This window comes from Engystomops pustulosus, chromosome 3 (assembly GCF_040894005.1).
Source record: "Engystomops pustulosus chromosome 3, aEngPut4.maternal, whole genome shotgun sequence".
Lineage (NCBI taxonomy): Eukaryota > Metazoa > Chordata > Amphibia > Anura > Leptodactylidae > Engystomops > Engystomops pustulosus.
The window spans coordinates 92746105-92759375 of NC_092413.1; the positions used below are offsets into that span (position 1 = coordinate 92746105).

Consider the following 13271-nt stretch of genomic DNA (forward strand, 5'->3'; position numbering starts at 1 on the left):
GGCTGATGATGAATGCCACCTTAGACCGTTTCGTGACAAATTGAGACGGCATAAGCTCAATGTGCAGGGAGCAGTGGGTGGTAAAGCCCCTGCACAACTTGGGGTCCCCATCATACTTTGATGGCAAAAAGAGTATCAGCATAGGTTCAGTGGCAGGCAGGCTAACCGGAGTAGCAGGAGAGGATGCAAGAGCTTGACAATGTTGCTGAGCAGCCATCAGTTGCTGTAACATGGCGGTGACTTGACCCAGCTGTTCACCCTGTTCATCTGCTGGGATTGCTAGACCACAATGGTGGTAAGATCAGCCAGTTTAGACAGCGGAACCTTGGCGTGGTCCAAGGCCGGAACTTACTGTCAGGCTCCAGGGGTAGTGGACCCACTGGACCACTGCGGACGATGACGTAAGCGGACACCTGGGACCAGAATCTAAGTGGCACCTGGCTTTCACCAAAGCCCGCTGCAAAGCGGATTGGACTTGTTGTAGCGTGGTACCACCAGTTCGTTCCACAGGTGTGACTTGTCCACGGTGGCAGCCAATGCGAGGTACAAAAAGGGAAGGCAGGTTCATAGTCAGGGACAGGCAGGTGGTCAAGGCAGGCGGCACGGGATAAACGTCAGAGGCAGAACAGGAGGTCAGGGCTGTCAGCGAAGGAGCATAAACGGGAACAAGTCCCGGGTCACAACGGGAAATCAATAAACAGGCACATGGCAACAATACAAGGCATATAGCACAAAGATCCAGCAGGGTGTGCAGGGAGGGGCAGGCTTAAATAGTATTCTGGGAAATGGCCAAGGACAGGAGCGGGGAAAGGTAAGCACACGCCGCGGGGCGCTGGGGCACACAGAGGATCACGGGTGAGCCCGAGACATGGGACGCGGGAGCACCCGTGACACAGCTTTGTTGGTTTTATAAGAATTCAGAACCGCATTAATGAGCACCAATAAACAACTTTATTAGTCACGTCATCCAAGGTCATGCGGTAAATAGTTCTATACCTCCTAGGTATGCTAGGTTTTAAAACTAGCATGCATTACATTGAAATAACAGACCTAAACCCCAACAGATTAACTACACTAAACAAATAAAAACATACAAAACATTCAAATATCTGCCCACAATATTATAGCTCTAATGATATGATTATATCTACCGCCCAACGGTTTTCCTTCTACACAGCTGTAAGGCACTGCTTCCTGGTTCCTTCCTTTCTGGCCACCGCACTTATGACTCACTGGACTCTCTTTTTATCCCCATAGATTCTAATGTGGTCTGTCCTGATTGGTCATACCCAGGGGCATTGCTAGGGTGGTAAATGATCCAAGGAAAAAGGGAGGTACAAGATTTCAGTAATGCTACCTGGACCAGTGGAACTGTTGCATTAACCTGTTGCCTATGTTGAAGTTCGGGTTTGTAAAATAAAGGAACTGTAAGTTTATGGTTCACACCTCTTGGCTCCGTGTGATCCCTGCCCCAAAGCTGCATTACAACAAGGGCCTCCTATCGACCATCTAGCCAGGGATCCTGATGCACCCATTGGAAGTACTCCGGGGAGAATTATTATCCATTGACAGGATCTCCCTCTATTTTCTTGCAATCTATCTGCCAGATACCTGTCCGGGTGTTTCTCCGGTACCAAGCAACCATGACCCCGTCAAGCACTAGGTCCCCCTCAACCAGCCACCTCGTTACCAAAGGGAATCCAGCTGCCCCCAAGCCCAAATAAGTCAGGCCCCAATGGGGAATGTTGCAGCTTCAGTAAGAAAACCCCCCATTGTGCATCCGCCCATAGGGATATGGCCCTTCTCACACCTGTCTCTGGACTTTTCCATTACACTTTCTGTTTTAGGAGAGCATAATGGAAACTTCAAATGGAAAGTCTTCCATAATAATAATAATAATAATTCCTTTATATAGTGCACACAGATTACGCGGCGCTGCACACAGTTTGCCAGATCAGTCCCTGTCCCCAATTGGGGCTCACAATCTAATCACCTACCAGTATTTTTTGGAGTGTGAGAGGTAACTGGAGGTTCCAGTTACCTTCATTTTCCAAAAACTTCAGTGGAGCTTCCGTTATTTATAGCGAATCTGTGAACGATATTGTAGAAAGGAGGAATCTGATAAATGATACCGCCTTGGCACTAAGAACTGGTGTCAGCTCATTTGTGCATATGCCAGTCACTTCCCTGTGTGTAGAAGTAAGGAAGTGAATGTAAATGTAGAATAATCCACACACACAAACACATGTTGCGACATTTGATATTTATAGCTTGAAGTTTAAGCATATTGATGAGGGGCCATGGAGTGATAAGGAGGAGTGTAGGGCCGGACCCCTGACAAGTTCCTTCCTCGGTCTTGTGTAAGAAGTTCTCGCCCGCAGCGTGTAACGTGTTCCTATCCCGCCCACTGGGCAGGCGTGTGACATGCAGGCACCAGGGGCCATAGACATAACATAGAAATCCCCACTGTAGCAACAGGCGGGAGGGTGTAGTCACCGGGGCAGGTACACAAGCCCCCGCACTATGACGAGGGGCTGCAGGTGACCCGGAGGGTGAGCGCAGTGCACCGGAGGCGGCAGGACCTACAGGGAGTTGCGCTGTGCAGCTGAAGGAGAGGAAGCTTTCTCGGTAACTTGCAAGTCCCCTTCCTCCTGATACTGAAGAGGAAACATGAGCGACAGCAGTGAAGGCATCACCTTCTCGGTGCCAGTATCCCCGCTGCCCCAGCCCGCCATGTACGAGGAGAGGACTGGCCCTAGGCAGCAGGGAGCCGCAGCAGGTCCTGGCGGCCGGCTCCCCGCAGCTGGCAGCTTCTGGCACGAAGACTACATACATGCGGGTGGCGGGGCAGCTCCTGCAGGCCGGTGCACCAAGGGCTTCACCCCCGCCGGGAGCTCCGCTAACAGCCGCAGTATAACTGTGGTGTACGTTATCAATGAGGGCAGCTCCGGGCTGCAGGCTTGTGAGAACGCTGCCCTACACAGCCTACAGGAGGCGTGCGAGAGCCAGGGGGCAACATTAGACACGCTACAATTCGGTAAGCTGGACTTTGGAGAGACCACCGTGCTGGATCGCTTCTATAATGCAGGTGAGTACAGTTCTCTAGCTTGTCATTACCTACTACAATTCCCATCTAAATTCACTTACTAAATTCACTTGTTCCCAGGTTTCTGGCCAGTAAGTTAGACATTCCTAGTATTCCTAGACATTCCATAACGGGCTTGTCCAGCAAAATCAAGGTTTCCCACAGGGAAATAGACAATTACTATCTGTAACTGCTCCATGGAGATGAATCCAGCAGCAGGAACATGTGCATTCAGCTGCTGTATTCATTAGGGGGTGCTACAGACCCCTGTTCATTACTGCTACGATCAACAAGTTGTCGGGAAAACTTGATGTTGCTGGAGAACCCAAAGGTGTTGGGCTATCGTCTTTGTATTACAGATCTGCACCTTGGATCCACAGCTGTATCAGGTTTGCATCTGCTGTGGATTCCATATGTGCAAATAATTTTACACTGCAGTTTTTTTATAACAGCATGTTAATGAGATTTGTAGAAATCTTATGGACCGTTCTGGCACAGTAAATAGTTGTGAATAAGCTGGCGATTTGTCTGGCCGTGTGTCTGCGATAGGGCAATACAGTATGCTAAATTTTTCTTATTGTCAGAGATCAAATGGTAAGGCAATTACATCTCCCCCTTAATATTTATATGTCATAGAAATGCATTAAAGGGGTTGTACAAAAGTTTACTTGGGTAAGTACAAGACCCTTCTGGGGTCAACTATAAAGTGCTTACCCTGGAAAACTTTGTGTATAGCAGTCGGGACCAGACAGTTATGTGACCCCTGGGTGCCAGGACTCAGGACTTCCTGTGATGTGCTACTGCCTTCTTGCAGGCAAAGGGGGTCATGCAGTTCTCATTTTCAGCACACTCCCTCCATCATATCCACTCCCTCATCATTGGTCCTTGACATGCCACTCCGATTGCTGATATACTGCTGATACTGTGAACATGGCTCTTAAGGATGAGGTTGCAACCTTTTAGTTGTGGAAAACATAACAGTTGCGGTGAACTACGGCTGTTGGTCCCATGTTGATCATTCCAGTGGCACAGAGAAAGAATGAAAAGTATGTGGAACTCATCCATAGACTGTTAAAACCTTACTTTTAATAGATAAAGTGATGTGGATACCTCTCCAGGGGAATAGGCAGTGGAAGTTTTGCCTGCAAATGTGTCGTCCTCACTTGGTCTTAGAATATATTAAGTAAAAGAAGGAATGTTCTAACAATTGATGGATGTCTGCCCTGGATTGCTTTTTCCAGAGAATGCACAGCAGTATTCTGCATCAACATGTGAAATCCCAAACCAGGAGTGGATCCAAGATACAGAAGAGGTGCAAATCTTTCTATTTTGTAGTTTCTCTGTGTCTGTTCTTTTTCTGGTTTTGGCTCACTGGTGTGGATACATAATACTGCCCAAAATAATTCCATGAGAATGTAGCTTTTTAAACAGAACCTTGTAGTTCTCATGCCAGCAGTGTGCCAGTTGTTGTATCCTGCCCTTTGTCACACACATATTGAGTAACACATTGGTGACTTCCTATATAATGTGATGTAAACAACAAAAATTGGATAATAAATGTCATCTTTTTGCCTGAGCCATAAGGAGCAGTTTTTTTTCAGCTACTTGTGTTTAGCATTTGTGGTACAAAACTTCTTGTAGTTACTACATCCACTTTCATAACCCTACACTATAAAAAGAGTTAGGCTATATTCACACTGCCGTTGCCCGCCCGTACCGTACCGTAGCGCAGCTCACCCCCGCCCCTCTCCATGGCAACCTATGGCGCACGGCCCCGTATTACGGGAAAAGATAGGACAGGTCCTATCTTTTTCCCGGGTACGGAACGGTACGGTGCCGCACGTGTGCTGCACCATACCGCTCCCGTAGGGTGCCGTGTGCCCATAGGAGTGTATGGGGGACGTATATCGGCCGTATATACGTCGACCGTATATACGTCCCCCATACGTTCGTGTGAATGTAGCCTTATGCTGTGTCCAGATCTGCATTTGGGTTTAGGATGCAGATTTTCAGTTTAGAAAAAAGACGACTGAAGGACGCCATATTACAGGGATTTTTTACAATGAGAGCAATGAAACTATGGAACTCTCTGCCGCAGGAGGTTGTTATGGCGGACTCTATGTACATGTTCAAGAGAGGCCTGGATGCCTTTCTGGAGAGCAAAACTATCACGGGTTATGGGGATAAAACATTTATTTAATTCTTAAAGGTTGGACTTGATGGACTTGCGTCTTTTTCCACCTTATATACTATGATATTATGATAACTAGTGCTGTTCCCTGTCAAAATCAAAATGTCAAACAAAAAACTAAACAAACTCGAATGTAAGTGGTCTGTAATATGATGGATCCTTCACTATGTTGCGGTTTTTAATTAAATTGAACCTGTAACCTGGAATATGATTTTTATCTGCAGCCTGTGTGGGCCTGTGCTCTCCTGCACACCATCCCCCTCCCTCCCCTGCCTGCTCAATGCACATGACAGGAAGTGGGGAGGGGTGCGGGAGCTGCATGTGTGTGGAGGAGAGGAGACTTACACAGGTGTACACAGGCTACTGGAACCTGTCACCAGCTAAAAAAATTACATTCCTAGTGACAGGTTCCCTTTAATCTCAGAGGATTTGATCAGTTATTCAATATACTGCAACTCTACAGTATTGCAGTATATTGTAAATTCACATCACAGAGCCTGTTAAGGCAGCCATCATGGTCGTCGCTGTCATAACAACCGGCCCCATGCCAACCAAAACCAGCCAGATTTGTTCAACATTACATGATCCACAGGATGCTCAGTGTGTTATGGTAATGATGTGGATTTTACCAAGTGTAGAAGCGTTTTTTACTATTAAAGGAAACTTGCCATGAGGAATCTACCAGCAGAAGTAGATCTTGTTGTACATTACTCCTGCCTGCCTCTGCCCTAATCTGTAATTTTAATAATCCCGGAACATAACCTAACTTGTTAAAAATACTTTCTTTTAGTGATATGTAAATTAACTGCAGAGGCTACTGGGCGTGCACTTGCTGTAGTTCCCAGTGCCTGGCCAGGCTAGTACACAGTTAAATAGCACAGTTGCTTTTGGACTTTTTCCATATACCTAAAATGAGGCAGAACCATATATAAACATACCTTATGTATTGCTTTTGGCTTCCTTACATTTCTACAGATAGTTCTGTTCTAGAAAATGTTTGGATGGGACATGACGTGATTTACTTGAAATACCCCTTTAATCATTGAAGCCACTTTTATCATTTTTGAGAAGTTCCTTGCTTTGATGCACTAACACTTCTTCTTTATTAGCATTTGGCTTGCTAAAAACTGATTATTTTGCATTTGATTTCGGTCAAATAATTTCCAATGTGTCAGTTTTTCATGCATGTTTTTGATCAGTTTTCAATGTGTTTTTTTATGTGCATCAAAAAAAAAAGTATATGTCTGTTTTCTATAACAGTGGACCAATGAAAAATGTATTCCACTAACATGTTTGGAAAAACCCATACAATGTGATGGGTCAGTGTGACAATGGGGCAATGTAAATCCTGTCACAAATTTGCCCATGAAAAATGCTTTTGTGAAAGAGACCCTATTTCATGAAGTCAGCAGGTATGCGCTGTAGTCAAAAGTCAAGAAAGGTGGAAGTACTAAGACAGAAAATACCTTTATGACTGAGAACTATCAGGCAAATTTGGAACGTTTCTTGTTTAATATTGGCAATTGTCTTCTAGAGGCTGAAATGTGACTTATGATCAAACACTAGGGGTTTTCAAGGATAAATATTTATATCCTATTCTTGGGATATACCATTCTTCTGAATAATGATGACTCTTCAGTTTGCCAAGTACAGTTCTAATTAATTCATTAAAAAGTCCATTTATTTCAATTTTAATGGCTTCTGTTTGTATTGTTTGCACCACTTCCATTGCCTTTATTTAGATTTTATTTTTACTTTTCTGTCCTATTATTGTTACTATGGTAACATTTTAAATAAACTGCAGTAAATAACCCTTGCATGTTTAACATTTTATTATTGTTACTTATTTTTTTTCTTGACAAGAATAGCTTATGTAAACTTAGAACAAATTGCTTAGTCACATTTTCCATGTAAAGTTTAGATTTTGATTGGCTGAGAACTGTCTGCTCCAGCTGCTGTACCTTACACAGAAGAAGTTGTTCTGTGTCTTTACAAGGTAATGGCGTTGATTGAGATACTTGGATTCTAGGAATTCTTTGCTGTTGGAGGAAGGGTGTTTGTCATGGAACAGAATATTTCAAGGAAAGTTTCATGACATCTGGCTCTCACAGTTATTTAGAAGCTAGCAGTTTTCTAGTAAGGATTCTTGCTATTGAACTTCTGTTACGTGGGGAATATTCAGATAAGTTCTCCGGGAAGGTAAAAAGGTACCCCCCTACCAAATCACAAACAGTACCATTTAGATGTCCTTATACATGTTCCACTGATTAGAGCTACCATTCTTCTAAGATTCTTCCAGTCATAGAGGCTGGAAGCTGCAGTATACAGTCAAGCTTCCCCTACTCTCCTGACGACCGCTGACACTGCTAGTCAGGCTGAAGAGAATTTCTGAGGGAGGGGTGAAAAGTTTATTTCTCTTTGCCAGAGTCTTCCTGAGGGTGTCACTGTTCGGCTGGGCGAACCGTCAGAGAGTCTCTGTGGAAAGAGTCTGTGGACCCTCTGCACCACCGCGGGGGATGATGGTACTAGCCGCAACCCGGGACCAGAGTCTAAGTGGCCCCAGGTCTTCGCCAGAGCCCGCCGCAAAGCGGGATGGTCTTGCTGAGGTGGGGTGCCTCTAGGTCGTTCCACGGGTGTGACTATAGCCACGGGAAGCCACATAGTGGAGCACGGGTGTACCCATGATTTTTGACATGGATCGCAGGGGCACCCGTGACAGAGGGTCTGATTTAGTTATGTAACAGAGCCAGTCACACACAACCACTGTCTGTCCCACCTTCACCACACCTACCCTCAGGAATTCTCTTCAGCCTTCCAGTAAGGAGAGCAGGGTAGTTTGACTGTAATAATAATAATTCCTTTATTTATATAGCGGCTACAGATTACGCAGTGCTGCACAGAGCTAACCAAATTGGTCCCTTATCCCATGGGGCTCGCAATCTAAACAACCTACCAGTATGTTTTGGAGTGTGGGGGGAAAACCGAAGGAGCCGGAGGAAACCCACGCAAACACGGAGAGTACATACAAACTCTTTCCAGATGTTAACCTGGGTGGGACTTGAACCCAGGGTCCCAGCGCTGCAAGGTAGAAGTGCTACCCACTCAGCCACCATGCCTGACTGTATAATGCAGCTCCCCCCCTCTGGGACTGCAACAGAGGAATCAATAAAAGTCTTTTTTAGATGAATGGTGGCTCTAATCCCTTGGAACATGTATGAAGGTGCTCTTTGTACCACTTTGTGATTTGTGGAGGGAGGAATGCTGGTGACCGGTTCACTGGGAGCTTTTTTGTTCCTGGAAATTTTATTTGCATATAACTTTTCCAGAATTCTTACTGGGGCATCCATGGGGTCTAAGACTCTACACACCTGCAAGGCAGTCTCCTTACAGGGATGGTTCTCTTTCCCCTGTTTAAATGAAGGGAACAAAAGACGTTATCATGATTTGGTTTTACTTTTGATGTTATGTATCTTATGAGCGATGTCTGAAGACTTTTAAAGTCAATATTGCGTATTGTGTATGTTGTCTTACGTTGTAAACAAATGAGAAGATCTTTTGACATGTCTAGATATACATTTACCACATAAAATTACTATTCTGGGGTATCATTAGAACTCTGCATTATCGCGTTCCCTATTTATCAATTTGTTCCTCTTGAAAATTTATGACTGTATTGACAACTAGTCGGTGCTTTTCCTCTTTTTCAGTAGGGTGTGTCTATGCATCAACAGTAGTGTGACCATATCTGAGTTTGTGAGCATACGTCTTTTATCATTTAAGGTAATCTATCAAAATCAATCATGATAAACCAGGAACACCTACACCTAGTTCCAGGCATTGAGACTGTGGTAATGGTCTTATATTAGTTATCCATTGCCTCCTTTCTTTTAAAATCAACTTTTAAAGTTATATTATGCTAATAAGCCTGAAGGGCTCCTGGGGGTCTTACCAGAGCCCTTCAGTGCTGTAGCTTCACAGGCAGTTACAATGAGCAGAGCAGGTCTCCACTACCCTTGCTTTTCCTGCGGCTGCTAGATTACAAAAGTGAAGGAAGAGAGAAGGGGGGTTGGGTGAGATATTTGTGTTATTGTGGTGAGGGGATGGAGAGGCTTGTGAGTTACAAACCTGTTTAGCAAGTTTTAGAATTTGTAGATTGAGCATCATTTTTCCTCTGGGTTTTGTATCTTGTTACTCCGGACAGTTCTTGGCTTACCAAAAACTGATCTGATCTTGCTTATGACAGTCAGATAGGTGTGACCAGCTCTAGTAGTCCTACATCAGTAGTAAAAAAGTCAAGGTGTTGGGCCGTAATTCTGTGGTTTACAGTTTGGTATACAGCGTCTGATAATACCATGGCATCCTTTTCATTAAATAAAAAGTATCTTGGGAGACATGAGGCTCTTTTCACACCATGTATCTCTTTATAGATCCATATAATATTTAATAAGTTAAATTGCAATTTGACAATAAGGGGAGAGGTTGGCACATAGTAAGTTCTTCAAATCTCTAGGATGTCTGTTGTTACTTTGCATCTCACCACTTGTTTATGTTTTAATTTCTTTCCTTATAATTAATGAAATTAAACCAATATTTTTAGTTAAAAGGAAAAATATATTAAATATATATAATTTCAGTCCATATACAAAAAAAAACCCTGATGCAAATGTTTTGTGTGTAAATAATGCAAGGCATCCGGTGTTCATTCCTGAATGCAGGCGTTTCAGTGAAAATGAATATGCGTTCTGACAAAGCTCCTCTTCTCAAAACGCATAAAAGACGCAACATGTGAACCCAGCCTCAGGGTGTGTTCATACATGGCACTTATGTTGTCTTTGCGCAAATGAAATGTTGATGCAATTGTAAAAGCAATCTTTACACAATGTACACATTTTAAAAATTGCGTTTACCAAGTGTTAAACGCAACGTGTGACCTTAGTGTCAAGGTTCTGTTAAAATAAGTGCATTCAATTGTCATGTGGTTTGAGACCGTGGTCACAACATGATACCGCACCGTGCACGGGGAAAAGTTTTAAAGCGGGCTCTATCTTTCTCCATGTGTATGGCTTTGTTGAGTTTTCTATGGAAAGGGGAGCGCTCACCCCTCCTCTTCTTCAGCGCACTGCACGCCCAGCTACGGCCACGCAAGCATATGTTAGTGTGAATGCTTTGAAAACGGGTGCCTTTTTTGAAAACGCATCAGTTTTTGACCTTTTTTCCCAATTATCTTAAATAATATAATTGCAAAACGGTCAAAAAACATATGTGTTTTCAAAAAATGCATGCGTTTTTTAACGGACTGCTTAAAAACGGGTTAAAAACACCACGTGTGCCACCACCCTCAGCTAGTAACAGCTCCCCTGAGGACTTCTTCCCAAAAACAGGTGGCCCAATAACCGTGTGTGTGTGTGTGTGTGTGTGGGGGGGGGTGTTATAATTTGATAAATAAAATGTAATTGGGAATGGCTACAAAATTAATGATGAAGCACCTCCTTTTAAGCAGTAGGAGGATTAGTTTGTATTCATTGGTCAAGAATGGATAATCTGGTGTCGGCTTTCAGTTTCTCTCTCCACTCTGTACCATCTGACGTCATGATACTTACTTCTCTTGGAACCATTATCCACTTTATTTGCTGAGAACTTGTCTGGCAGGATAGATGGCCATAACACCTCTAAAAAAAGCTAGACCAGGGAAATAAGATCTACAACTTGCACACATGTTCCACACAAGCAGAGAAACTGTTATCCATAGTTCAGCGCTGATGTCTTGTTTTCTTATGTGGTATAGACTCTATGAATATTACATCAGACGGTTGTAATGAACAGTGTATTTCTTCAGATAGCTGAGTCATTGTGGAGGCTCAGCCACATGCTTAGTGGACAAAGCTGCTTAGTCATTGTTGTTGAAAACCGACACACAGCATTGTTTCTATGGACCCAGCAATCGCTTCCTATCTGTTGGGACCTGTGTTATTGCAAGACTACCATTTTATTATTAATAGTGTGGGTCCATTTCATAATATCCACTGATTTTGGGAACAATTTCTTGCTGGCAAACAGCCCAAGTGCAAACGTATCTCTGGGTAAGTTGAAATTAAGCAAATGTGACCACTTTTCCCACAGTATCTTCTGTCGATGGCAAGGCAAGAAATCTCCACATTTATTGGTTAACTGTCTGGAACTGTAACATTCTGTGCATTTGGATCAGATCTATTTAATACATATATCTTTCAAGTTTTCAATCTTGCAAACATTAATTTTGGCCTGTGTGTTTGCAATCACATGTGGCGTTTTAGTGCATGTGGTTTAAAACGCACTGCAACAGCTAAGGATAGATTTGCCTAATTTAATTGATGTGAACATTTGCGTTTACAAAGGGAGGTGCAGCATTATGCAGACCTTTGTGGATGAGGGTTATTATTTCAAAGTGAATTCAGAAGGAGATGGGCAGCCATGATTGGCACAAACTGGAGACATCCGTGTAGCTTTGGCTCCAAAAGACAATCCTGGCTGCTGCATTAAGAATTTATTGTAGAGGAGAGAGTTTAACGAGTGGAAGACCAATTAGTAGGGATTTACAGTAGTCTAGTAGTGAATCAGAGCAACAATTAGCATTTTAGAGGTGTTGTCCGAAATCGACAGATTCTGGAGATGTTTCTGAGATGCATACGGCAAGAGCCACCAAGAGATTAAATATGCCTTGCAAAGGAGATGTCAGAGTCCAGCACAACCCCAAGACAGCGAACCTTCACATTGTTCTGTTGTGAAGCAAGAAATAAGTTAGTATGGTTACTTAAAGTAACAATAAGGTTGAACGAACCAAAGATAGGGGGAAAAGAGGACAGCTTGTATATCGTACCATATAGGTGTATTACAATTTACATATGTCCCTATATGATTTAACACCATGTAGCTTGTTGGTTATCATGAAGAAAGCCTATTGTTCTTCCTTACAAGAAGGAAGAAGTAATCCAACAAAATAGCACAAGTTTACACAATATAGGTAGTAGCAAAATATAAATTTTATTGTGAAAAAGTAACAAATGCTGGTTAAAAAAATGGCCCCACCGCAGGGGGGACACAAGGCAATGTTGTATGCCAAACAGCAGATCAGACTAGTATAGATGTGTTTACACTCTATAGATATACAATGAGGCATCAGTGGCTGTTAACACATATGTGATACTAATGGGAAGCATTGACAAGTTACAGTAAACAAATAACAATGAAAAGTGGTAAACATAGGTAAAATAGTGGGCTTACCCATATATACGCTGATCGCTGCCTGGAAGACAACGGCCCCGACGCGCGTCACAGCCACAACAACATTGTCTTGTGTACCCCCTGGGGTGGGGCCATTTTTTTAACCAGCATTTGTTACTTTTTCCACAATAAAATTTATATTTTGCTACTACCTATATTGTGTAAACTTGTGCTATTTTGTTGGATTACTTCTTCCTTCTTGTAAGGAAGAACAATAGGCTTTCTTCTTGGTTACTTAAAATATAGTGTGTGTGAGTGGTAAAAATAGCGATAAAGCAGCACTCCGTATAGTGAAAAAGGTATTGGCTTTATTCCACCATGAAAAACATGCAACGTTTCACAGTATCAATAAAGGCATTTTCAAGCATGTGTGTGTGAGTGGTGTACAAAGGGGATTGAAGTAGATAGTGGTACAGGTGGAATAGTTAAAACTGCATCGCAATCAGTTTTGAGGGGTTTTAGGTGCAGTTTTGTCAATTTATCAGGTGAAAGACATGAACTGAACAGGTGAATGACATTTGGGGAGCAGATCCAATTCACTTGTTTAGTTAATGTCTGAGGAGTAAAATCCCCATACACTGCCATACTGTAGTATGGCAGTATATGGTAGGATCGATCAGACAACCTAGGGTTAAAGTACCCTAGGGAGTCTGAAAAATAGTAAAAATAAAAAAAAATTATAAAAAAATTATAATAAAAAACCTAAAAATTCAAATCACCCCCCTTTCCCTAGAA

At 43.0% G+C, this 13271-nt stretch overlaps 1 protein-coding gene across 1 annotated transcript in view; it reads left to right on the plus strand.

Moving 5' to 3' along the window:
• The first annotated feature begins 2359 nt into the window (after positions 1-2359).
• Positions 2360-13271, plus strand: part of MAP3K5 (mitogen-activated protein kinase kinase kinase 5) — an 83155-nt gene continuing 72243 nt past the window's right edge. Inside the window, exon 1 of the mRNA XM_072141446.1 lies at positions 2360-3088. Coding sequence (XP_071997547.1) covers positions 2671-3088 — 418 coding nt within the window. The 5' untranslated portion in view covers positions 2360-2670. The remainder of the gene's footprint in view (positions 3089-13271) is intronic.